We start from the raw sequence: 27,063 nt of genomic DNA on the forward strand, positions 1-27,063 counted from the left end.
TAACCCTTGGGTGGATTTCATCCATATTTTGTGTAAAACATCACTGGGGAAGGACAATCATATTTAATATAAACGAGTTAGGTCCGACCTAGGGACAGACAGAGTTGCGGGGCTCAGAAGGGGGAACTTCAGGTGAGGACAATCATATTTTATAAAGGACGAGGTAAGACCCATGGGGATAGAATGGCGGGGGTCCAAAATGAGAGCTTTGCTAAAATTTGGCTTTAAAATCTTACTCCTCTTTCATCTTTGAATGGGTTACAACAATATATGGATGAAGGGCTACCAAGTTTGTTCACCAAATGACCTTGACCTATTTCAGAAACTTTCATATTCAACAAAGAAGTTCCTTGTATTGATTATATTAATTGTTAACCACTACTTTATCATGTGGCTTTGTTGTTTTGTGCCATGAGTCAGGTGACCGTTAAGGCCCATGGGCCTCTTGTCATTTAAAAATTATACTTTTGAAGAAAGTGTTTCACTGCAGTAAGTACACCATGATACTGAAGGAAATTTGTATTAATCCTGAAATTTTGAAGAAATTCATCAAATGAATAAAAAGTCATATCATTAGTGTTTTTAACAAGGTCGTTGACTGTTAAAATTGCTGCCTTAAACTAATGTGGATAAAAACATAACTATTTCCAACTTGAATATCTTTATTATACCTCAGCTGTGTTTTCAAGATAAAATCGTATGTAACATTTCTCAAAAACATTGAGTTATTCATTCTGATCCAGGCTTTAAAAACATCTTTCCAAAACTTATTTTTGCATGAGGAGGCACAGACATAAATGAATTATTTGCCACAATTTTGTAATTTATTTAAGTCTATAGTAGTATTCAGAAGCAAGTTCCATTTACCAGAAGACTGAAATATTCTTCTTGCCCAACCTAATTTTTGTGAATCAATAAAAGAATGTACATCAATCATTTTAACCCGCCTTTTGTGTAGTTTTGAATAATAACACTTTTTTATTTTATGTGGTTTGTTACTCCACAGGAAATCAGATAATAGAGAGTTCAATTTGTTAATAAATTTCTCAGGAGGATTAGGCAAAGTAATGAACAGGTAGTTAAACTGTGAAATTAATAATGATTTTATTATGTTAATTCTACCATTGTTTCGAAGAATACGAATCGTTAAAGTCATCCCTGCATGACCCTACTTTCATATATAGACTGACCTATATAATGTACGATGTAATTATTTTCAGATGTTGAAAATGCAGAAAAGAGATAACAATTAGACGATTAGTGGTATGAAACATTGATAAGCTAACCATGCTTTAGAAGGCTTGAGTGAAGCTTATCTGTCATAGCCTAAGTGGCTAGGCGTAACAAAGGATAACATCATGTTCAGGGAACTGTTCATTCTGGGTATGTATAACTAAAACATCACATGCTGTAAATTTTGTTAGAATAATGTAAAATAAGGTGGATATCATGATCGTCATTCTAAAATTGTTTATTTGTCATTTGGCCTAGATGTGCAGTCTTGTCATTTGACCTAGATGTGCAGTCTGAACATAACATCTGCATTTATTCTCATGCAGCTAAGATCCCATATCTGTCGAAAGGAACACACATTAAATGTCAGTGAAACTAGAATCGAAATACATTAACATAATTATGTATAATATAGTACTGATTTGCGAAAGTAGAGTATAATGTTGTCAGATTTTGGTTTTAAGTTTGATCGATTTAACATTTTCTAAATTGCTTTGAATCCAAAACAAACTGTATACCATGTTTATTTCTATCATAGTTTGCTTTGACCAAAAACTTGTTTCTTCCCTGCTCATTCATGCATACAGTATATCGTACACAGTGACTCCGAACATAAAGACAAAAAACAATAGTTTCTTTTATTCGACGACAATCGACAAACAAATGTAGGTTAAATAAAGGTTTGGGGACAAGAAAAGCGAAAACATGGAAATTACATCATTTAATTATTGAAACACTTTGAATATCTATCAATGTGCCTCAGAGAGTGAATGCATATCAATCAATTAAAATAGATAAAATAAATTGCAAGTGTACGTTCCATGAATAAGTTCCTAAGATGTCAGGATTTTATCTAAATAAGATCCTTATAACTGACAAAACAATGTTTTCAAGAGCAAAATTATGGGTTTTCATAATACTCTTTCTTTCAAGATATAAACCATTTACTAACATGGGACGACTGGTTTGACCGTTGTCAGTACAATGTACCGAGGTGGGGTGTGTTGCTTGGTGTCTACGATAGCATGCTTCAGTGATAAAGCAGTATACAAGAAGACACTACACGAACATACCGCAGTCTCCCAAAGCACACATCTCGCATTTCACACCATCTACACACCGCATACATAGGAGACCGTCCTTACATAACCCTGTCTATTAATAGAACGTTAATTAATCCAACAAACAAACATGTTACGTTATTATATAGTTGGTTTACATATTCACAGTCACTACTCTGGTTGCGGTCCAGTCACGCCTGCCGCAGGGGTGCGTTCGCCTTGAAGAACATCCATTCTCCCATTCCAACCCTAGTGATATTTTCGGAAGCTCAAGTGAAATTGGCAACAAGGCTAGACCGACGAAGGTTGGGAACCTCCGATCTAGAGGGGCTATTCCTACCGGTCATTTCATGACCAATGTAATCAAAGACCATCCGGTTCCGCTTCGTCTGTTTCCGTATGAAGGTAAAGGACAGCGAATCGCTTAATTTTGTCAAAATGGATACTACATCTATTATCACCTGTCTTTTCTGTAGTGCACTTATATGGGGCCATTAAAAGTCTCGTTCATAATTTAGATTTGCCATTTGCAGCATTGTTAGCAATACGTATCGAAGTTACAGGTGATTATGATTTTTAAAACAGTAATGATTGTTTTTATTAATTCATATAAGACATGCTAATTAAGCAAAATTGGTATGAATGAAAAATGCTGCAAAATAAAATATGAGGTCAAAAGACAGATAGGTACTGAACAGTGTTTTGATTGCGTAAAAGGGTGGTATGAACATAATTGGGTACAGACATATTCAATATAGCGCTTTTGTATTCATATGACAAATTGCGATTACGCTATTTTGAACGCTACTCCTCTTCCGTTGACGACATAGGGACACATGAAAGCATATTTATATTCTAATCTCAAATACTCTACAAAGTCAAACAGGTTTATAAAGATCATCCTAGTGAAAAGAAGTCTCTATAGCCTAGTAGTATGTATACACAAGTCAAATTATGTTATAAATGACCATTTGGGACCCTAAGAAAGTGGCCTTACTACGCCGTTGGTATACAGTGGTGGTCGCTACAAGGCATGCTTCACTGTATATATTTAACCTTTTTTACATTTGGATGACTATTTATACATATTTAATTTATAAATTGTACGTGACTTGTTGACGGTGACTTGTTGCCATTCTAATTAGCGACCATGGACAATACTGGCATGACCTATGATGCCTATACAATGGAGAGGTGGTACGATCCCAATAGGACGGACACCATGCAGCAACAATCTGCCTGGATGAGTGGGGAGCCATGGAATAAAATAATGAGTCTGGGTACAAACCTTAAACAAACAACATCTGGTCCTGATGGAAACCGCTACGGGACATTTTCAGGTAACTATTAAACAATTGATTTTTCATTTGTCTTAAAATGATAGTTTTCCTATCGCATCCAGGTAAATTTTACGTAGCCGTTTTATAACAGCGCTTCTGATTGGCTTCAGAAATAAGAACCTTTCTCCCGATTTGTTTATAATTTCAGAAGATGACGTTTTGCACAATGTATATTGAAGGATAAGAATTTAAGTAAATATATCTGATATGTAATGCACTCCCCTTATCTTATTTAGAATACACTTTATGTACAAGTAAAAATATACTTTCCCTTATGTACTGGCCATTTTAGGTAGATCTGGCGTACGAGTCAGCATAGCTGGTGCCGGCGATCCAACTATTACGGACTTTGGTGATCTTTATGGCAACGCCTTGTATTCCGGAAATGGCGGTACTATGGAGGTATGTGACATATATAATATACGTAATACCACATCACGGGTCATGTAATAACACAATAAAATACAACACTCAAAATAGGAAATTGCCCCTGAGTATGTCTAAGTGTCTATTTCATTCTTAGTGGGCTACCTCTCGGATTCTCCAACAGATCATACATAGACTGACAGCATCATCACAAGGTGGTTTTAAGATATTGTCATAGGTCTTGTAAAATATCAGTAACAGAATAGAAGACTAGAAGGCCGGGATTCGAACCCGGGAGCTCCGTACATTAGCCGAAGGCTCTTCCGCTGAGCCACCTGGTCACCGACGATCGACCCAGTCCAATCCCGCTACATATATCAAATATTCTTCATTGCTTTAATGTTATTGTATGATCTCTATGACCTGTAAAGTTTAGTTTAAATAATAAATTCAAGCTACAAATTCTATTTGTTTTACAATTTTCACTATTATTAAAGGATATTTTTCAAAATAATGTCTTATATGTACATCTTTCACCAGGTTCCCATTGTCCGTGGTGCAGCCCTCCTAACTCATCTTTTCAAGAACGCCAATCCCATCATTAAACCCTTCTGTCTGAGCAGTATTAATGGCAGATCTGTCCATTTTGACTGTCCGAAGGAAAATTCAAGTAAGAATATAGAATGTATGAAAACAAATCCATTACGTGCATTTAATTTCATCGGTACTAAATTGTGAAAAAATATGTGAAAAAAGTTAGTTAAGGTTATTTAAGGACAGTTTCTCTTGTATGGGTTGTGGTGCATGTGTGAATGTATTCTAGAAAAAAATTGAATCAAATGCCATTCATTAATTGGTTTGTTGTTAGTGGCGGACGCGGGGAGTGGCCATATTTCCGGATCGTGTAGCAACGGAAAATTATATATAACGTTAGATAATTCCAAACCGATAACAGAACTTGGAAAAATCCAATGGGCAGCGAGCAGGAGGGACCAATGGGGACATCAACATGCCATGCATAACTGTGATCCTAGCACATGTCGCCTCAGTAGTGACCTCCGTCACCTGAAAGTAGACATCCCGAACGCCTCAGGTAACAAGAGGACGCTTGCAAGCCTTCGGGTATTTGTGGGGATATATTCATAATTTTGCAGAATATTATCGTGGCTGTGAAAATTTTATGAATGAATGAAAAACTATATATGTAAAGTGTAAATCATACGTCCACTTATCCATATATCACTCTTTGTTTCGAGAAGATTATTTTTTCTAAAAATAAGTCGAATTTACAGTTTTTAGCCGCGAAAAGAGTGCTATAGAATATTTATATTTGTTCAGCATGTATGATCTATGATCTGTAAAGACATGTTGATAATCTTAATTTACTCTTTCTAAATAACGGCTCATGACCTCTACCGAAAGTGCACATTTTCCATTTCGTTATAACTATAAACCTCTTTGTTTGATATCATGATTTGTTAATATATAATATCTATACATGTAATATGTATTTTAGTAAATGTGTATACACAATATATAATAGAATTATTTGACGTTTTGTGTAATATTCAACAGGACGAATGGCTTTTGCCATTAACTATATTGGTCACTACATTTTGCCCTGGAATTGGATTGACCATCCTGAGGAGGTCACTTGCTCGGGAAGACGAGAAACCTCTGACATGAAAAATGATGTCGTATACAAGACCAGAACCACAGAAATTAATGACGTATCACTCTACAATAAGAGACAGGCCATATCTGAAATACAGTTCGAGGCGTCGTGTGACCAGAATCATAATGTCGTTATACGAGTGGATCTTGGCCATCACCAGTTACCAGGAATAGCACGAGTAAAATAAACTCCTAACGTTATATATACATGTATATGTATTCTGTTAGATCATTATGACGCACTTTTATGTAAATGTACTGAATAGTTATCAAGACTCATCGAAATAAGTTAACATTAAATTTTTTTTTCAAAAAATCATTATTTAAGGTAATTTAGCATTTTCAATAGTTTACGATATTTCCAAAATGATCTTCAAAACGCAATAATTATCGTCAAAATACCACAAAATCAAAGATACAAAACGTCTTTCAATTGTTTTCGATCGCATTGCTTTTGTGCGTTTAGCAATGACCCCCTTTCTCGGAGGAAAATTGTAGACGTTTCTTTATATTGAAAAATGCATAGAAATGCCTTCGCAGAAAACTCAGTATAATACAGTACAAATGTAATACCAGTCATACCACTATGTATTCAAATACGGTACCTTTCACAGTATGAACAGTCATTTGTAAATCAACAATGTTTATCATTTTTAGCATTGATATCACTATTTTTAACTACATCGGGGTATGAAAGAAATTGTTTGCAAACTGTGTGAATATGCGTATAATATTATAACAAAAATTTCATAATCCGATTAAGTTAAAACATCGATGCTTATAATTAATATTTCATGCTACTTGATAAAATAAAATACGCTTAAACGTACGATTCCATTGATTTTCCACTGGATTATTTTTCCAAATCAATACGCAACGTCGATATCTTTATTATGACGTGTTGATTATGGAGCCTATCTCGGAGTCTTTTCTTCAAACAAGTATGAAGAAAAAATATCGATCAATCAGGAATTTAGTATGATAACAGAGGAAAAAAAGTTATTAAGATTTGATGAAAATTATCAAACATTACTGTTTTATTCAAGTCCATGTACGTGCAATATCGTTTTGAAAAGATTTTACATAACAGCACTTTTACAAGATTTTGTCGTGTTAGGTTCAGTATGCGCTGGAAAACTACAATGAGTGGGTAGGATGTCCTACAAGATGTGTGCCCATGCACACGTGTACATACGATAAATGTGCCAGGAATGGACAATACGTCACCATCAAAACACACATGACCGGAAGTCAACTCAAGTTAGTAGTTCGACCACTTTTAATATTCTTCTTTTCTTTTCATAAAAGAAAACTACACTGTACTACATAAAGATTTGTTTTAGCACAGTTGTGAAGAGCAGGTGAATTGTAGTTTTAAAAAAATTAAAAAAATTAGTTGTTTCTGTTCAAATTTAGTCCTATTGCCTCATTCAGGCGAGAAAATATGCACATGTAAAAAGGAGAAAAAAGGTTAATTCTTTAGGACTGTCACATATCCTGCAAATACTGTATGCTATACCACAAAACGCTTACATTTAGATTACAACTAAACAACAACAACAAAATTCAATATTTTGTGGTGATTCATATCCTTCATTCTTACGAAATAGTACTAAAAATATATGCTATTGTTCTGGCTATTGTGTAAGGATATTAGAAAATACAATTATATTAAAATTTTACGAAATTCGTTATGCGAATAAATGTCAATTATTTTGAGAAAAAAAACCCGTTATTATATGATAGCAATAACTTTTCCATCATTATTTTTATCTCAGACTAGCCATAAACGTGATAGGAAGAACAGTATTACCATACCAGCACTGGATGGAGGAGCCGTACGTGTTCACATGTGGCGGTCCTAGTATTAACAGTCTGACGTACTTCAAGGGAGGTAAGTCAACTCAAGTCAAGTTGTGGCATTGGTGAGTTTGTCATTCCATCAAATGGTGACAATATGGCATTGTAAACAAAAGAATACATTTGCTATTCTAAACACTGTTTACCTGAACAGTCTATGAAGTCAAGGTTTATGTTGTATGTCCAGTTTTACAGATTTTGTGTCACGATGACGTCATGGTTGTTCCAAAGACTACAGTAACAGCTTTGAGTACGCAAACATATTAACGTATCGCATAGGGTGTCAAATGTACATACCCGTCATAGTCAATACCGTCTCGTTGTTTGTTCTCTTATATGATTGTGTCATAGACACATGTATTATGCTGGGGAAGTCTTGACAAGGACATCATTACGTCATTGCAATAAATCCCATAATGTTCAAAAAGTCAATTACTCAGGTTAACTATATGTACCTTATAATTCCTACGTTGAAACTCCTATTTTAGCAATCGCCTGTTGTCTCAGTAGTATCTTATTTTACCTTTGGATGTGATTTTTGTATATTTGCTATCTTATGGTATATGATTTGCAGGTGGATCTGTCACCAAGCAGCCAACACATGCCCCAGTAACCATGCCACCACCTGTCACGAATGCCCCAACGAATCCCCCGCCGGTCACACAAGCGACTCATTCTCCATCAAACCCTCAGGGATCTCATACGCACAACCATGTTAATATCCTATCAGGCCAAAAATTCATTATGGAGCTCAACGAACCTGGAAATGAACTCCCAAACCAAACTAGGAAGTTTCTTCTTTACTTCAGTGAAGTTGTGAACATGAACATCAACAATGACGACAACACAATCACCTTCTCACCACAATCTGGTGGCACGTATTCTGGCCTTATGCAATTGGCTTATTTAGGGGCTGGGCCGAGGGGGGACCACTCTAATGACAACTTCCTCGACAATAATCTTGGTTTATATTCCTACAAACCCGTTGCATCGTATTGTGCGTCTGATGCAGCGAATAAAGCTTATGTGAATTTCGACTGGAAGGTCAACAATCAATACGCAGCGTCCCAATCCGGACAACTTCTAATGGTTACAATGCCTCATCATGTACGTGCATATTGCTATGTCATACGTGACGTCACGTGTTTATAAATACTTGTTCAACGAATTATCCCGAAAGTTATATATATTAAATACATATCATTATAGTTCCTGAAATGTTGGAAGTAATATAATTGTATTTTTTTATGTTTCAAAAAACACAGTTATTCGGTATACGGTTGATCGGTAGGGATGAAATATTGCAAATATTGTTGCATTATTGAAATAAGAAGAAAGGTATCTCAGCCTTCTAAATTTTGATAAAATACAGGTTCCATCACTTGTTTTATTTTATATCATATTTTTATAATTATATTATTTTATAATTGCTCTTTAAACCGATTTTACATATTGGTGAATTCCATGTTCAATAACTACATTTTCTAGGTACTTCAAATGATAGAACGAAGCAATATCAAAGAGACGGTGTATGGGTTCAAAGGCTATGAGGGGTCAGAATGGCTTCTTGAAATGAACCTTCCAAGGGCGTCTATGGAACCTGATGCAACAGCAGTGACCACAATCAAGCAAAATAATAAACAACTTAGCGTTAGTATTATCATCAAACTTTGAATACAGACAAGTCAACGGTGAAAAAGCTATGATACAATACCTTTCTGTACAGGAACAGTTAGTCTAACATTAACCAAACAGATTATATGTTACAGAGAACAATGTCCCGACATTAATCTTTCAAAATATACTGAAAATGTCAAGGAATCTACGATACAATATCGTTTTAACATTTAACATGAATAAATCTAACAGATTATTTTTTATAGAGAACACTTTCTCGTTATAACTTTTTATAGATAACACTTTCTCAACATTTTAAGTATATGCTGGAAAAGTTCATTGAAGCTACGATCCAATATAGTTTTGTAAATAATTATAATCTAAACATTTATGAACGTAATAGATGTCTGTATACTATTTTCAGCATTACTTGTTTGTTTCTCTGGAAGAACGAAATAGTATTCTTTGCTATTTAATCGCATGATTTTATTAAAGGAAAATTATTTATTAAACAATTCGCATTGATGATATGCTAAGCCTTACCTGAGTGAGTTAATAAGGATTGGTCCAGATATCATAAAGTATGCTAGCAAATAACAGCAGTCTTTATGAAAAGAATCAGTCATATAAATAAAAACTAAGTATACATTTGGTCTAAGATTATTTTTCTAATATCCTCTTTGATTTAGTAGACACACTAGAACTCATTTTTGATTCTAAGGTTAGAGCGATAATTATTACTTTTGGGTAATTTATGAATTGAACAATTTGGATTTTAATTGAAAGTCTGCTGTATTTTCAGGAAATCCTGGCAGCTATTGCACGCGACGCGTCCGAGCACAATATTGACACCATCTGTAGTCAGTGGGATAGTTATGGTTTGGGAAAGGCAATATCCCTGTCAGCAAGATTGGCGAGTATATCCCGAGCATTCGGTACTAACCATTACGAGGATATAGACAGGCAGATTAAAACGTGTCTGGAAAAATGGCTTCGTATACAAGGTATAGTTGAAACTTATGGTATCCATTTATAATGTCCTCATAATAAAGATAAAAAACCATTAAAGGCCTTGACAAAATAAACAACATTATTTTAATTACCACTTTAAAAATAGCTGCATCTACATAATGATGTATCATATTTACAACAAACATGTATCTTGTCATGTGAAAAGTAATTTTAAAACTGTTCAAATTTACATGCAGTGTATTACCTAATTCATTGTTTTTAAATTGGGTTAAATATTCACATGTAGTTCAATATTATCCAACCATATTATATGAAATGATAATGAATTTTCAATCATATTTCTTTCGTAACTATTTTCCTTTGTGACGATGTACAAAATGTATTATAATAATTTATGAGCATCCGGGGCGCCATCCCTTATTGCAATATTCCAGATACGCTGTCGGACATGTGGAAGTTCCACTATGATACTGTATGGGGCGGCCTATTCCTCCGAGCCACCAATAACGCCGACATCGGTTATGGATACGACTTCGGTTTCCCGTATTACAACGACCACCACTTCCATCTCGGTTATTTTCTGTACGCATTGGCATATTACGTCAGGCACCATCAGACCTGGGGCCAACGTAAGTGCTGGTTGAATGAGGGTGGAGTGCTGGTCCGGTCAGTATGAGTTAGGGTTGATGAGGGCGAGTGCGGGTCTAGTAAGTGGGAGTTATGTCTTGGTGATGGTGCTTTGCGGATTTGGCCAGCATGAGCAAGGGCTGGTGTTGTGAGTGCGGATATGGTCAGTATGGGTAAGGGCTGGTGAGGATGAATGCGGATTTGGCCAGCATGAGTAAAGGCTGGTGAGGGCGAGTGCGGATTTGGCCAGCATGAGTAAAGGCTGGTGAGGGCGAGTGCGAGTCTTGTCAGTGGGAGTGGGTTGGATGAGAGTGAATACACGAGGGCCAGTGTGAGGCTGGGAAAGACCAGCATGATATGACGAGGTGAAAGTGGGACTAACGTGAGGTAGGGCGGTACCAACGTAAATATGGGCGATGTGAACGTTGCCCGTTTGAGAGGAGGGACGATTATTTGTTAGGATGGGCTTTTGACAGCGATAAAGGCTATGCACAGGAGCGTGAATAGAAGTTGAATAAGAGCATGGATATTGAAGTGTAAGCGTCGCGATCTTACTGATGTACATGCATATCGATGTTGCAACAAAGAACGATGATGAATCGAATAGTTGACTCCTCCTCTCATCCATCCACAAATGAAACATAATCTCAAGTAAGTCATACACATTTCTTTGTGTAATAAATCAAGATCTTACCAATCATTATATTGATATATTTCAGAGCATAAAGAGCGTGTGTATGCCCTTGCAAGAGATGTCGGTAACCCTAGTTATATGGACAAATATTTTCCTGTTGTACGCCATAAAGATGCATACATGGGATTTTCCTGGGCTACAGGGATTGTACCAGGACAACGACAGGAGGAATCTTCTTCGGAGGTAATTTGTTTACAAACTTTTTAGATTTTTTGTATGCATGGATGTTGCAGAGAAGTAATTTAATCCCGTAAGATTCCTTCGTTTGCAGTAGTGTAAAAGAGCAAGACTGGAAAGATTTATCGGGTGTAGGCTGTCCACCTTTATCACCCATGGCAATCTTCTTTTTTTGATACATGACGTGATCGAGATATGGTCGAGTAAAATAATGTCCGATAGAAAAAGTAGCATAGATATTGACAGTGTGAGTATGGTTCACGTCTTATGTTTTGATTGGATGCCGACAAAAGTTCCATGCGAACACGTCTCATCAACATTCCTGAGCTTCAAACTCAAACATTTAATCGTCGGTGCATGGTGACCTGGTGGTAATTAAATCGTTGCGCACATTATATTATCTCCTCGACTACCGCCACTATATAGTTATCTTTATTTCCTTGAACATTATATTTTAATATTAAAAACATTTTGTTCTATATTTTGCAGGCTTTAAATTGTTATCATGGTCTTGCTGCCTTAGGCGATGCCTACAATGACGACATTTTGAGGAAAACTGGCCAGGTGACACTAGCCATGGAGATAGAATCCGTCAAAGAATACTTTCAGGTGCGGAATCACAACGAGGCTCATTTCCCACCAATCATCAGAGGTTACGGCGCGGTGGGGCAGATCGCTGAGGACAATTTCTATGTGTACACACTGAACTGGCCATGTGCACCAAACTTGTTCCCCATGAGACACGCCTGCCTGATTGGTATTCAGATCATACCTATCACAGCTGCGTCTAAGTACTGGATGGATAAGGTAATGTATTTACAGTGTATACTATATTAGATAGAGAACACCTTCATTGCTGGTTTTCAGCTTCAAAATTATTTCTTGGAATAAAATATTCATCGTTTGTCTGGTTATGTCATTGATACAAAAACGTTGCTTTCATATTTGTGGTCTTTAACAACCACGAAATCAGCTAAAATTGTCTTCAAAACGAAAATTCTCATTTGATTTAGGGTAAGATTTTCAACATAAAAATAGACACAATAACAAAAAGTCCAATGCGTTTTCCGTTTTCTCAGTGTCGCCATCATATTTTATTTCATATCACCCGGACGACTGGTCATGATCACTATATATCAATGACGTATGTGTATGTAGACGTTCCATAACAAGGCCCTTTTCACTTGAGTAGTGATATCAAAATTACAGAACGATTGAAGACAAGAGTTTTGAAATAAGTGATTTTATCCATCGCAGGACTGGGCGTCTCATATCAAAAACTCGTGTACTCAAGCCATCCATCCAGAAACTGCAGCCGATTATCGTCTCACGAGCCCTGCTGATATGGGAAAGCTTGACTTGGTAAGAATGCTTCTACATGTAGGACCAATCATACAAATAATCTTAATTTCTTCTACAATATCGCTATAATTACAACTATGCCAAAGTCATTTTAATTTTAAGCAATGAAAGACAGAAAGAAGCGGTTTATCTCATTTTATATTTCTTAAAAACAATTTGGTAAAATACACATAAAATAAATAATGATTTGGGAAAATGAAGATTAGAGAATAAATACGCGAAACCCTATCTTTAAAAAGAAAAATTATTAATTAACTGGATTAGTTACTACGAACATATACATGAAGCACTAGCGATAATTAGATACAAAAGAAATAAAGTTATTGCAGCCGTTTTAAATCAGTAGAGTAAATTAGATTGGACAGTCCAGCGTTCAACCGCCGATACATGACCAATTTCACTATTGGTTAAATGACAGACACATTTACCACTTAGTCACTGTTCTCTCATAGTGATTATTCAGTTTGCTGAGTTGAACTTTAATATATAATTATTACTGTTTCCTTGCAGGTATGAACTTTTGTCCGTCAAAAGTTATTTATTTTTTAAGGGGGTATATGTTTCCTTTGCAGGGATGGCTGCGTTTCTGTTTTGCAGGTTACTACATGGCAGCGTATGACGATGCACTTATGACCCCAGATGGCTGCTGTAACGTTTGCTATGTGGACAAATGACGGACAAAGGCCCTAGACAGTTGGTCGGAGGGACGGGCGCTGCCAGTACCTTACTGTTTATATACGGACGAACATAGAAATAAAACCATTTCATGGATCACATATCGTAAACGTTCTAATTTTGGTGCGCTCAAACTTTAAACACAAAAAATGATTTTGAAAAAGTCATTTCGATGAAGACTTCGCGTAGTCATAATGTAGTCAAAACCTGTTTAAAAAGGACACCATGTGATCAGAAACTGCGAACATACTCTGGGTCGCTATGCGTGAAAACGTGAAATTAACTTGCAACGAAAATTACTTGGTTTTCACTATATGGTAAATTGGTGAGTCTGTCCTTTATAAACAAGTGTTCTTTATAAAGAGGTTTCCTTTATAGAAGGTTGGACTCGTAGAAACAAATGCACTCAATACAATACTTTTGTGAAACTATTCTTGCCGGAAAACCACTAAAATCAGATTAAATTCACGTGCATCCATTGCCAACAATTTAAACACCTAAAATCAATCTATAATGCTAACCGTTAGATTTTGCATTTGCATTTGTATTGCAAAAATACCGTTTGTGAAGTCCTTTTGAGTTTTTCCCCATCAATTAAGAAATAGAGACTACATCGTTTTTGTAATCCAGATTGCAATCGGCTGGATTTATTTTATGATAAATTTAGAAAATATTAAAGGGGGGAAATAATTTTTTTATTTACAACTTTCTATATCAAAATTATTTTATTTTAATCTTTCACATATTAATCAAATAACTTTGCACATTCATATATACATTCGTTAAAACTGTCATTCACATTCTGGGATATTGAAATTATATTTCTTGTCCATACTAGTACTTCTTTATGGCAGAAATCCAGGAGGAATATTATAATGTTCACTATGACTCCAATGCCTAACCACTCCGGTTCCGCAAATATCTGTTTCCCAGCATTCAAATTCTTCATCTTTCAATTGTGACATCACTTCCTTAACAACAGCTTTAGGAGTCCCTGAAGATATTAGTGCAGTTGAATATTATGATTATTATATACTAGCAAGAGCCGTTGTCATGGAAACATCCATACTACAACATTGCAAAGTTCAAAGAAATGGATTAGAAATAATTAAAGAGAAGTTGACCATACAAACAAATAATTATATCAAACACCAGTCTGGCAAAACCAGATATGTCAGCATACCATCATAATTATTTAAGTAATGCAAATGAAACAACCTTTTACCTATAAGTAAACCTAATCATCCAGCAAAACATATAGCATCCAAAGTTTGTTTTTTGTTTAGTGAAATTGTGGTGCAAGTGTTATACTTATTGCGCTGTCATAAATGCGAATGTAAATTAAAATACTGCACACTACAATGTATGAGAGAGACATCGTACTAGATATCAAACCCATGGTCTCCATCAGGTCAAAAGAGTTTTCCAAAAAAAACGGTAAAGATGAAAATGAAAATTGAAGTTTTTAAACAAACTTATATATATACAAGTTTCCTTTTTCAAATGCGTTACTGCATGGAGACATCTCTTTTTTATCTTTTCATCTAGCCTTATAAAACTGAAAAATTCTGTGAAAGTGCTGTAAGGCTATAAATGGTATTATTTACCTGGTGTTATGAGACAAAAAGCACATCCTCCTCCGCCAGCTCCAGTCAATTTGGAGTGGAGACCAGAGCAGGCAGTGACCTCACATACTCGGTCCAGTCTCGGATGACCAACCCCTAATGTGTTCAGGAGGCCTTGGTTCATATCTATAAGTGCCTGAAATGGACAAATGATAATAATTCTATCTAGGTTTTTTTTATTTCATGATGCCAGTGAATATACAATGTACAAATGTATGCTCATTATTGCTTTTGATGAAACTACAAAGCAATGGTTTATAAATATTGATCTTTTCATTGGAACATTACAAAGGTACCTACCAAGTGTCAGACAGATGTCAACAACATGACTATGATGTATTCTTTCTTTGATATAGAACTTTTCATATGTTTTCTTAAAATCATAACTTTTTGGGGATATTACAGATTCTAAACTTCTCTTATTGGCTTCAACATGATACATGCAAATGTTTGAAACCATCAGTGCCCAGTTTAACGAACACTCATTAACACTAAGGAATTAATTTCTTCACTTAAAATTTGCTGCCTTATAAAAGCATTTTAAGAGTTTAAGAAAGGCTCCTTATCCTAACTTCTGTAATGCTTTCCTATGGGGAATTTTAAGTTAAAGAATTCCTTAAAGTTAAAGAATGTTTGTGAAACTGGATCCAGATAGCTTATTTTAACTGATACAGATCCTAACACCTACCTCTAGGTCTTTGTATTGTGACGACGATGACTGTCCATTTTCCCTAAGTGTACAGAAAGTGTTAATGCTCCTGGTGGTCACAGCTTCTATTGTGTCCAGTATGGGTCCTATAATGTCCTCAAACTACAAATAGTTTAAAATAGATATATTTCTTTATTTTTTTTCAAAACATACATGATATTTAGACATAACATCAACAATCACAGACATATTCATACAAATCTAACATTGTTTTCAAATTATAATTTGTCAAGTGCATTCAAAGTTAACTTTTATAAGAGCGCAGCTCTCTGCGCGGCCTTTGGCCGCGCAGAGCGAAGCTCTACTAACCATAACACGTGTGTGAGCATATAGATTCCAATACATTCCAGTACCCCTTGGACTTTGAAATCGTGTCCCGCGGGAAAAGTCTCGCGCCTCCATGCAGGCAGCCATGTTTTAATTCTCGTTATCAGCACGACGAGATTTTATTTTTTTTCTGTAGGCAAAACGTATCACCAGGATACACTATGAAATTACTTTAAGTAGTTTTAAATAAATACACAAGGATAAGAACGACACAATAAATGTTCTGGTCAAAATAATATACTGTCTGTGTGTTGTCAAGCGCACGGCACCGTCAGCCGTGACGTCAGGAGGCTTGGTGCTAAAGATGACGCCACATATTCCCGCGCATTTTTGACACATGGCATGAACAAGGTCGAAAAAAATGAAATAATCTAGTTGAATATTTCTTTCTAACCTGTATACAAGGACGTATATGAGAAGGATAAGTCACACTGGGTTTTGGGGGAGTACAACGTAGGAGCTTTTGTGTTTGTGCACTGACCGTGACGTTGGGCGACGACTGATTTTCCTTTGATATCCGCCGGCGCAGCCTTTGATGTAGCTTGCGGGTCCGAGGGTTACCGTCTTACTTTCTGAAGCGGGGCCGTCATTTCATGAGCTGTCATATTTTTTAACGAAGATTTAAGACATGTCTCCTAAATCTTCCGTTCTTAAAGCAAGTGATAAACGTTGTGAAATTTAATAAATTTTACATTGGTGTTTCGTTTGACTCGATAAGACAAGTATTTGTTGAGAAAAACGGTTTTTATTCCCGGTTCATAGGCGTCTCGCGTGGTGTTCAGTAGTGTAAAGAGACAGTCACGAATCCTTCTCACTTATAAATCCTTGCTGTATATGACGACTGCTAGACACAAGTATTGAAGAATAGCATTTACTAAAAATCAATGATCGGACTACAAGTTAACAGCAATCTAAATCTGAGGTTATTATCCTAACTATATTTACATTTTTATATGTAGCTGCGCTCTTCTGAGGCATTGCCTTAAATTCATATTACAATCTATCATATTGAAGGATAACAAACATAACCACTTACATGTAAAAAAATAAAGAAAAGAAGCTGGGAAGCTGGTAAACATGTTTATAATTTTGTAAGCCTTCGAAACAAAATTCTGAAAATGTGACATGAAACATGTTTAAAGTTACCTTATCATATTTGGTTTTTACACGTGACACTAAGGTTCTCGTACTTCTGGGGACCTTTGTATTGATCAAAAGAATATTTGTCTCTGGCATTCTGAAACATAACATATACACTTCATAGAATATACAGACTAACAATTACATACATATAACTATTGTAATGAGAGATTACAAGAAACTTGAGGGGACTCTGTCTGATGAAGAATACAGCATATCAAAGAGATAATAATACTTTGACCTTGCTGAAACTCCTTTTGTGTGAAATATTTGAGATTTATAAAATTAGTGAACATTGCTACTGCTCTAGGATCAATTGTTTATGGTAAGATGGTATGAAGATGAACATATCAAAATGATACAAAATGGATAAATGTTCGCAGATTTATAATTTAATTAACCAAAATGTTGTACAATATTTTACAATACAATCATGTAAATATTATTATGTTACTTACTCAGATAAATTTTGAATATTTCCTTTTTTGAATTCTATAGCTCCCCCTGTAAATGGTAAATGACATTTCCCTCAACCAAATTCTGCACCTTTCACGAAATAATAAATAAGTAATTCACACTTCTATTTGCAAAAGAAGTAAAACATAGAAACTATAATATGCCATTAAGATTTTTCATAATTCATTTAATAAAGGCTTAAATACAATGAAAGAAACACATGGTCTGGAAAATGGGGAGGGACATTTATTGGGTGATTAGATTCATTTGCAAAAATGTCAAGGTAGTTACAATTGTATAAGTTAGGAAATTAAGAATTAGGTCCAAAAAAAGAAGCTGGAAAAGATGCTCAGTTCTTTTATTTTCTTTGACTCACCTTTTGTAAAGAAAATCACACTTACCAAAAGATGCCACAGAAACATCTACTCCTGATGACGTTCCATGCATAATGTTTTCACTAACATGTGCCCATTTATTTATGAGTTTGGTTTCATCATTGGTCCAGGAAGTCTGGTCTGAATGATCTGTAACCCTATTTGAGCTTGATTCTGTTTGTTTAATGTGGTTTCCTAGCTGTAGAAGTGCAGCAGCTACACAGACAGAATAACTAGCTGAAGATCCTAGGCCAGCTCCAATGGGAAGCTCCGACTTTACCTCAATATCTATAGCAGGAAGCGGATTTCTGAGGAAAAAAACAAATGAAATGTATATACAAAAAAATATATTCATTTAAGATGTTACTAGTAGTAATAGACACTATGGTTAGCACTAAGGAGTATTCAATCACAAGCTAAATAACTAAGTATGAATTTCAAAGCAATTAAATATTTTGATTTTTTTTTAAAACCTGAATGCAATTAAAAACATTAAACCATAACAGATTTAATGGTGTCATGTATATGTTTTCCTGTCATACAGCTTTACACAGATTAATTATATTTTCCTTTGATATCCTATCATGAACACAAGAATATATAATGACATAAAGAATGGATAGATGAAATAGAGGACAGGAAGTACATTTTACCATCTAGATTTGTCAAACTGATAATGAACTTGATACATGAACAAGACGTTCGTTAGCACTGTTAGGGTTGATCATGCAGTCATGTTTGGTCAATCGGACTGAGACTTGACTTTTACCTGAGACAGCGTGACGCCGGAATGTTCAACACAAAAAAGGAAATATTGGTATATTTTAGAAGGAAAGGACCGCAAAATGTATTTGATTCAAGCGTGTTTGATTCATCCGTGCTTTATTTACTTTTATAAAGAAGAAGGAAAAAAATCAGGACCTTTTGAAACATTTTACTCATATTATGTATTCCATTCAACCGTGTTTGACACGAGTGAGTTTTACTGTATAGGACTTTTCCTTAAAAATATATATATTTATATCACTAGTTCAAAGAATAAATTTGTGCCATTTGAACTACGGTTTTTATCTTATTAACAACAGCTACATTAAAACTTAGAAAATTTATAAAAGGCTCCTGTCTCTGCATGTCCACTTACTTGCTAGCCTTTGATATCCCTGAGTAAACATACAGAAATGATACTACTGCTAAGGTCTGTGATGATGAAGCAGATTTGTCTAAACCAGACACCTCCTTAAGTGTTTCTATAACTTTGTCTGAGGCAGGAATGGGACTGGATACATCTCCTGTAGCAATTAAGTCTGATACGGTAATTATCAAAGAATTTTCTTTGAATGACCGATCGCTAGCTACCAATCAAATCTCTTGGACAGCACTTGTGACTTTCATTATGATTTTTGTATTGTGTATGCTACGCCTATTGCTTTGACATAGAATATGTACACTTTCTGTTTCTTGTATGTATAGGTATGTGTATATGAGTATAAGGCTGTATAATGTCTGGTGATTGGTCAATTGAATCCATACATGCTTGCATTTAGATAGCTGATTTTACAATAATTATAAACTATTTCTATGCATCTGCTAGAATGGATCAAATCTTTGATCTATGGTTCAGTAGTTTGATTATTATCTAAATTGAGCTTATCTCAGCATGTATTGTACATGTGTGAATAGAATTTTTAATTTACCTAGGCTATGCTAAGATGATAAATATTGTAGGCACATTTAGCAAACATGCATGCATTTAAATATTGTTTACATGTAGTTTGCTACATGCTATTGATATATTATTTAGATGCTGAAAATAATATTATGTAGGTGATCTCAAAAGCAAAGGAAAAATAATAAAAATGTTACATTTTGATTTCATTTATCAAAATGCGTTCAAACAATTACTGAATATCCGAAATTAAGCTTACCATTTTTTGAATTGTTTTCAGATGTGTTGATTTCACATGGTAAGGACAATTTCAGGTCGATATCAGGAAAATGAAGATTAATTTGTTTATCATCTTTTCTGGTTAAAGTCAAGTAGGTTCGGAGATTTAAGCTGGCTGCCAATGCCTTCTGGAAAATTCAATTACATAATGAGCAATTGAGCAGATGTTTGTTATGAGACTCTGTATATATAAATATAAATAAAGTAATCTCGTCTGTTATTACATGAATTGCTTGATTTCCGTTACAAATATACAAATCCTCAGAAACTATTGACCAATCAATGGTTTGAGTGTGACTGGCGAGGAACATATGTTTTATCAGTTAACAGTCCAAACTAGTACTCTTTCCCGTCAGTGTTGGGACAACCTGATAAACTGTTTCCCTAAGCCTCCGGTCCCAATAACTCGGGGGAAAAAAGTTTTGACTGGTGACTGATAAGTCATGAAACAACTGTATATTCTGACGATCTTGCTATTGGCAAACATGAGAAATTTTAATTTGGATTACATATTATATTAACTGCATACGCATACCATACACATGCAGTCTATATGTCGATCAGTCGATATGTACTGACAGCCACAAATTAAAACCTACATTATATAGTACATTATAAATAAAACACCTACCTTGACAATGGGTCAAGGGTCTAATGGAAATACGTAGTAATCTAAATAATCACATCCGTCTGGTCGTAAGTCAAATCCTCTTTTTCCTTTCCCCGCCAAAACCAGACAAAGACAATTACAATGACCACAAAACAGAAACGAGACAATACAAGGACACAACAATTGACTATGTCACACAGGTAAACTTAGAACGAATATACGTACCCGGCCTACTATACTTTTCGGCCGGGTACGAATTGGTCCCTGTGTGTCGTAGTGGAGCGCTGCCTCCGAAAATCACTCGGGCACAGTTTTCGATACTTTTTTGTAGGTTTCCAATTATTTTATGCGTATACATGCATTTACATATTATTTTTGTCCAAAACAAACATAACTACCATTCTTAATATCTACCGTACCGCTCACACGACGTCATATTCACAATTTCTGGACTTGCGGTAAAAATCCCCTTCAGAAAGATGTTTATATGTATTACGTAAAAAATAATGCCTTGGTGGCAATTTGATAATCTATGTGGTTCAGTTTTATTGCCTAGTAAGTAAGCGATATCGAACAAGTAAGATGAAATGTAAATAAACGTTTTATAATGGTTTGCATAATCATTACTTTGCTCCATTAGTAGTAATAGGCACCAATTGTAGCTCTAAAGACGACATCATTTACTGTCTTAAAGTCTTTTGAGCTACAATATTGCAGCTAAGGTAAACTGGACACACATACACAGGTATACACAACTAGTGACCAATGAAACGAATTAGTGAAAACCACCCTGTTATACAGGTGTACATTAGACATTATAAATAATCCATAAACCAACATACATGTATTCTTATAATTAGTGCATATTACATGTACATGTATCAATGTATGGTTTACCACTTTTTCTTTGCTTTCTAAAATATCAATTGTGTCCCCAAATATAATGATGATGATGATAATGATGATGATTATATGATGATGATGATAATGAAAATGATGATATGATGATGATGATGATGACGATGACGATACATGTAGCTAAATGTAGGCCAAATTAAGCCAACAGAAAATGCACGATGCAGTACAAAATTAAAAGTTAATGACAAATGATCAAATTTATCTAATTATATAAACCTTTAAATAGATACCTTTCCGTAAGCAACAGCGTGTTCCCCGTGTAGAATTACCTTCCCGGGAGCTGATACGGTTATTCTGTCCATATTCGTCAACGCGTGACTTAAGATAAAGTGAAAGTACACACGTAGCTCTTCAACGTGGAGGTATTAAAAAGCGTTTCCGGTTACTTTCGTTTTGGTAACCTACACATGTCATCATGTCACAGATCAGTACAGTCATTCGACAGACAACTAGAGGGCTAGCCACATACTCTAAACTGCTAGCGTGAGTATATATCTGATGCATGCTCAGGTTTAATATGATAAGTGATGTTTTATTTGTAGGTGTAAATGGAATGTAGCTGGGCGGTGTGGTTTTGTACTAGTACAATCTACAATGTAAGCCTAGTACATGTACATTAATTTGACAGCTGATTGTATGTGATAAAATATGACTACTAAATGACAACTGTTAGGACGATAGACATAGAGTGTACACAACAATTAGTAAATACGCAATAGATATAATTCATGTTCTTCTGAGTGAGTAGATGAAAATAAAGCCTCTGTAACAGGAGAGGAGAAAATGTAGTGGCCAGAACGGTAAATGGTACCCGGGACCTCCGAACACTAGCCAAATGCTCTACCGCTGAGCTACCAGGTCACCGATGATCAACCCTGTTCAATCCGGCTACACTCCTCCCTTCTTTTTTCAAAGTCTTCGCTCTCGAAGACCTACCAGACCGGCTTCCAAACACCAACAGACCACCACCATAGGTTATTTAGTTGGGCGCCAATTCTGCAGCAGGAGAGGAGAAAATGTAGCGATCAGACCGCGAATCGAACCTTAGAGAAGGGAAAGAATTCTCCAGGGAAACTTTCAGCAGGGGGGAAAGAATTGGCTATTACACCGGGACCCCCGAACACTAGCCGACAGCTCTACCACTGAGCTACACTGTTTACCTGGTCACCGATGATCGACCTAGTCCAATCCCGCTATACCTCTACCAACTTTTATGAAGATTTTAATTAAAAGATTCAAGTACAATGTATGTGTTCAATGATAAAATTTTGTAAATGACTTAAATAATTTATTTAAAAATCTCCTTAGGAAAACAATACAGAATTCAAGAAAAATGTGTTAAGTTAAGGACATTTTCATTACTTCTGTAATGCTTTCCTACGATGTGGAGAATTTTGAATAAAGGCATACATGCCATACCTCCCGGTGTGAGACAAAACTTCCAGTATTTTAAAGCCTTTTATTGTCTCCAGGGAGGAGAGTCTAAATTCCCATATTCTGTAAACCCCTCCGTTTTATTTTTGTCGCCACATTTGTGTACATGCTAGGTTAATTTTGGCACAAGAGTAACCACTCCCTGACCCCCTGACCAACACCCCAGTGACCCTAATTAGCAGCCTTGCGCTATTTCCATCTTGGCCTGTGGTGTCACTTTCACTCACATCTGTGTATTACGTAAACTGAAGTCAAGCAGCCGTTTGGCCGCCTAGAAAACAAACAGCTGGCCTTTCAATAAATTTTAAGACTACAGCTAGTGAGCATTACTACAAAACAAATACTGCTTACAACTGTAAATGATTTACTCACGTTTTTAATATTAAATAGGTCTATCTAGATCTGTTGGATGTCACACAAACTTTGCAATCGTAATGACCGCCATTTTGGGCAATTGTAATAGGTGATCCTGATTTTATAGAATTTCCGGAATTCCTAATAACCACGTTTTTAAAAATGGAAAAGATATTATTTTTTTTTAGAATTTCTGTGCGAATTTATTTTTAGAAAAAAATATATAAATAATAAAAATTATCATTAGTAACTGAATTTAAATAAATCAAATTAAAAAGAAATTTACTTTTTTTTCTCTCTAAGATTAAATCATGATTTGAATACTACTGTAACAATTCTGTTTTTTTTTTAAATTTAGTGGTTGTAAATTTAAGAACTTTATCTATCTTTAATTATCCATTATTGGGAAAGATATATTAAAAAGCCCAGTCTAATATTTTGAACAATAGAACTGCTCCAGCACTGGGTGTAAAACCACACATTCCTAAATATTTCAGTAAAATTTAATATGAATGCAGACTGTTTCAGCTACACTCTGACTAATGCTGTATTCCAAAAAGCAAAGAAAGCAAATGCAATGTGAAAAATGATACCTAAATGAAGCAAAATTGTTATAGAACATGAAATTATATGTTTGTGTTTATTTTGCAAAGAATTTCATCATAAAAAAGCAGATATATAATTTATTCATATATGTCGCATGTATACCTCCCTTATTTGAGACCAAAATCCCTTAAAATGGTTATCAATCTCCCTTACCACCTCTAGAAAAGTATGGCATGTATGTAAAGGAATTCCAAAAAAGAACTTGGTATGATGAAACTGGGTCAGCTAGATTATAATTCTCCTAACTTATATGATGCCAATTGGGTTTTTTTATTGGAGTACACTATTCAGTCAGTAATTGACAATTATATTTTGTTTAGTGTTTTCGATTAATGGAATATGTGTACACAGGTGACCATATGCAGTTTTCTTTCAATAAAAATATTTCTACATGTAATGATGAATATTCATATTAATTTGGTGTATTTCTCAGAGCTCAGAAAAGTGAAGGACAAAAATTTCCAAAGATTTACACAAAAACAGGAGATAAAGGTAATATGAATTTCTGATAGACAATTAGGGGCATTTAACGCCATCCTTGATATTCCAGAGTTACAATAATGTACAGTAACTTACAGCAGTTTACCTGGAAATGGAAATGTCACCATAACTCCTGGATTATATCAAGTTTTATGTAGAACTTGAGTTATATGTGTAATAACCTGGCAAACATTTTGACATGATTTTTGTTGTTCTTATGATATCAGTAATCTATTGAAATCCGTCAGGTTTGATGAATGAAGCTGTTGAAATCATTTAAAAGGACAGACAAACATGTATGATGCCCTATAAACATTAGTTACAACACAGATAGCATGCACTGTAAAATTCTCGGTTATTATGCCTGATGCACATGTACATGTATGCATGTTTGAATATACCTAAAGAAATCATTTTACAATTTACAAATAAAAACTGAAAATGTGAATTGTTATTATAGACCACAACATGGCTACATGAGATGTGTGATATATTTTTTATTACAATTTCATTTGTTCAATTTTCTTATAATTGTTTTCTAAGGTTCATCATCGACCTACACAGGGGAACGACGACCAAAAAGTGATATAATATTTGAAGCCTTAGGGTCCACAGATGAGCTTTCTTGTGCCATTGGGTAAGCATAGGTCCCCATGCTCTCAATTACTCTAAACTTTCTTTTGCGGCTGCTAAATTTATTTTGTGAATCCTATTTCAAAACAAGTTTGTGAATAGTAATATTGGCAAATTTAAAATTTGAATAAAATCCTGATTAATATACTATACTATATACATGTAGTAGATGTTAAAGCACAGAGATAGACTTTCGTGAATTTGCATAGATCACAAAATCTTTGAAAGTAAATTGCATGAAAAGAAAGTTGATTTGCAGTAAAGGAAATTAATCAAAAGGAACCTACCGGACTTATTCCAAATATTTAACTACCAAAAATGTAATTATATTACTTGAATATTTTATGTGAACGATATGTCATTTTTACATTTTAATTTTGATCAATTTCATTTTTGGGACCAAGTTTTTAAATTATTACAAATTTACACCCTTAAATTGGATATGTTGGTTTAGAATCAGAAAGTTAAGATTCTAACACTTTTATAACAAATGTCAAAGAAGGGGTACACAGCTATTGTTTATGAATTTAATTTCAGATTGGCTGCTGAGTTCTGTAAAGAGGCTAATTTACCCATATTGTCAGAGTTAGAACAAGTAAGTGAAATATTTATTTCTGTATATACTAATTGTTTATATAAGTACATGATTAGCCTTTATGATAGCTTTAGAAATTGAATTCTAGGAAAACACAATCATATGGTTTTTACTCCTTATTTCTAGAAAACCTTTGCTATAATATCCTTTATAATAATACCTCTGTAGCATACTTCAAAGGGAAATTTGAATTACCTTCTTTTCACTTTGAGCCACCAGTCACACACACTAATGTTTTCTGTAATTGACTTGTACAGATCCAGTGTGTGCTCCAGGATGTTGGATCATGTGTTGCCACACCTCTATCATCTGCCAGAGACTCACATTTAAGTATGTACATGTACATGTCAAATTTTGAGGATTTTAAATGCTAATATATAGCATCAATCCATAATCGTCCATGAGACAACACTGACAATTGGTAGTATCTTGTAGGTGATAAACCAATTTCAATGAACTATCCGGTAACTTAACTTAGTGGACCTTAAATCTGCATATACTTAACGTAGACCGTCCCTTCTGTGACGTCATACGTTTGTAACATCGCTATCCAGATCCCGGCAAACGTATTTTATTTCTCCGTACCCATCTATTACAACTCGCTTCTGAAATCGGCATTCGAGCAAGTATTTGGTCTAGAACCTTTTTGAGTGTTTACTTGAAGTGCATCAATCTAAAGTTGTGACAATTGGTAAATATAGTATAATTTTGAAGATTCATGCATGAATTAAAATTCAGGCATTACTATAGTCGCTAAACAATCAGATGGAATAGGCCTACACATGGATTTACGGGGACCCAAAATGAAAAACTTCACGTCAGTAGTAACAAATGAATATCATTAGAATTGTATACCTATCTTTTTGCATAATAGAAATAATCTACACAGTATATGGATGCTGAAGGAAGTTAGTGGTGTTTTGAATGGAAACATTTGAGTATCTAGCTTCAATAGGCACTCTTCATAAGATACTGGTATACTAACTTTCGTCCGGACAAATACGGAAATAAAATTGCTGGAAAATATTTTCATTTTATTTTTTGTTAAAATCTTTACTTATAGGTTTTAAAAAAGCTATAACGAGAAATAATCCATTTTAATACAGTATCACACAGAGCAAATTATTTGTCTCAGAAAAAGCTCATATATTTCCTGCTGAATTAGACTCTTTTTGAAAGTTTGAGGTCAGGCTTAGATG

General features: G+C 34.9%; 3 protein-coding genes across 4 annotated transcripts in view; 2 read left to right on the forward strand and 1 right to left on the reverse strand.

The window, feature by feature from the left end:
* LOC138330647 (uncharacterized) overlaps positions 1 to 13,657 on the forward strand; it is a 44,699-nt gene extending 31,042 nt beyond the window's left edge. Inside the window, exons 2-18 of the mRNA XM_069278197.1 lie at positions 1,221 to 1,383; positions 2,463 to 2,699; positions 3,440 to 3,634; positions 3,927 to 4,036; positions 4,541 to 4,670; positions 4,869 to 5,093; positions 5,576 to 5,853; positions 6,792 to 6,934; positions 7,453 to 7,568; positions 8,109 to 8,641; positions 9,023 to 9,184; positions 9,954 to 10,155; positions 10,558 to 10,752; positions 11,470 to 11,627; positions 12,111 to 12,428; positions 12,879 to 12,983; positions 13,556 to 13,657. Of these exons, the coding sequence (XP_069134298.1) occupies positions 1,359 to 1,383; positions 2,463 to 2,699; positions 3,440 to 3,634; positions 3,927 to 4,036; positions 4,541 to 4,670; positions 4,869 to 5,093; positions 5,576 to 5,853; positions 6,792 to 6,934; positions 7,453 to 7,568; positions 8,109 to 8,641; positions 9,023 to 9,184; positions 9,954 to 10,155; positions 10,558 to 10,752; positions 11,470 to 11,627; positions 12,111 to 12,428; positions 12,879 to 12,983; positions 13,556 to 13,657 (3,234 nt within the window). The 5' untranslated portion in view covers positions 1,221 to 1,358. The remainder of the gene's footprint in view (positions 1 to 1,220; positions 1,384 to 2,462; positions 2,700 to 3,439; positions 3,635 to 3,926; positions 4,037 to 4,540; positions 4,671 to 4,868; positions 5,094 to 5,575; positions 5,854 to 6,791; positions 6,935 to 7,452; positions 7,569 to 8,108; positions 8,642 to 9,022; positions 9,185 to 9,953; positions 10,156 to 10,557; positions 10,753 to 11,469; positions 11,628 to 12,110; positions 12,429 to 12,878; positions 12,984 to 13,555) is intronic.
* Positions 13,658 to 13,664: 7 nt separating this feature from the next.
* On the reverse strand, positions 13,665 to 22,110 carry LOC138331821 (mevalonate kinase-like). 2 transcript variants are annotated; one of them, XM_069279633.1, is made up of 9 exons: positions 21,993 to 22,110; positions 20,215 to 20,362; positions 19,431 to 19,578; positions 18,317 to 18,597; positions 17,918 to 17,963; positions 17,466 to 17,556; positions 15,972 to 16,094; positions 15,266 to 15,419; positions 13,665 to 14,652 (listed from the first exon to the last, which is right to left on the reverse strand). In XM_069279633.1, exons 1-9 carry the CDS (start codon positions 22,062 to 22,064, stop codon positions 14,504 to 14,506), a joined length of 1,212 nt encoding a protein of 403 aa, XP_069135734.1. In that variant the 5' UTR covers positions 22,065 to 22,110; the 3' UTR covers positions 13,665 to 14,503. The 2 variants fall into 2 exon arrangements, with proteins under 2 accessions (XP_069135734.1, XP_069135735.1); XM_069279634.1 differs by having other exon boundaries at positions 14,588 to 14,726.
* Positions 22,110 to 27,063, forward strand: part of LOC138331823 (corrinoid adenosyltransferase MMAB-like) — a 41,569-nt gene continuing 36,615 nt past the window's right edge. The window contains exons 1-5 of the mRNA XM_069279635.1: positions 22,110 to 22,245; positions 24,590 to 24,648; positions 25,180 to 25,273; positions 25,807 to 25,864; positions 26,122 to 26,194. Of these exons, the coding sequence (XP_069135736.1) occupies positions 22,178 to 22,245; positions 24,590 to 24,648; positions 25,180 to 25,273; positions 25,807 to 25,864; positions 26,122 to 26,194 (352 nt within the window). The 5' untranslated portion in view covers positions 22,110 to 22,177. The remainder of the gene's footprint in view (positions 22,246 to 24,589; positions 24,649 to 25,179; positions 25,274 to 25,806; positions 25,865 to 26,121; positions 26,195 to 27,063) is intronic.

This window comes from Argopecten irradians, chromosome 9, assembly GCF_041381155.1.
Source record: "Argopecten irradians isolate NY chromosome 9, Ai_NY, whole genome shotgun sequence".
Lineage (NCBI taxonomy): Eukaryota > Metazoa > Mollusca > Bivalvia > Pectinida > Pectinidae > Argopecten > Argopecten irradians.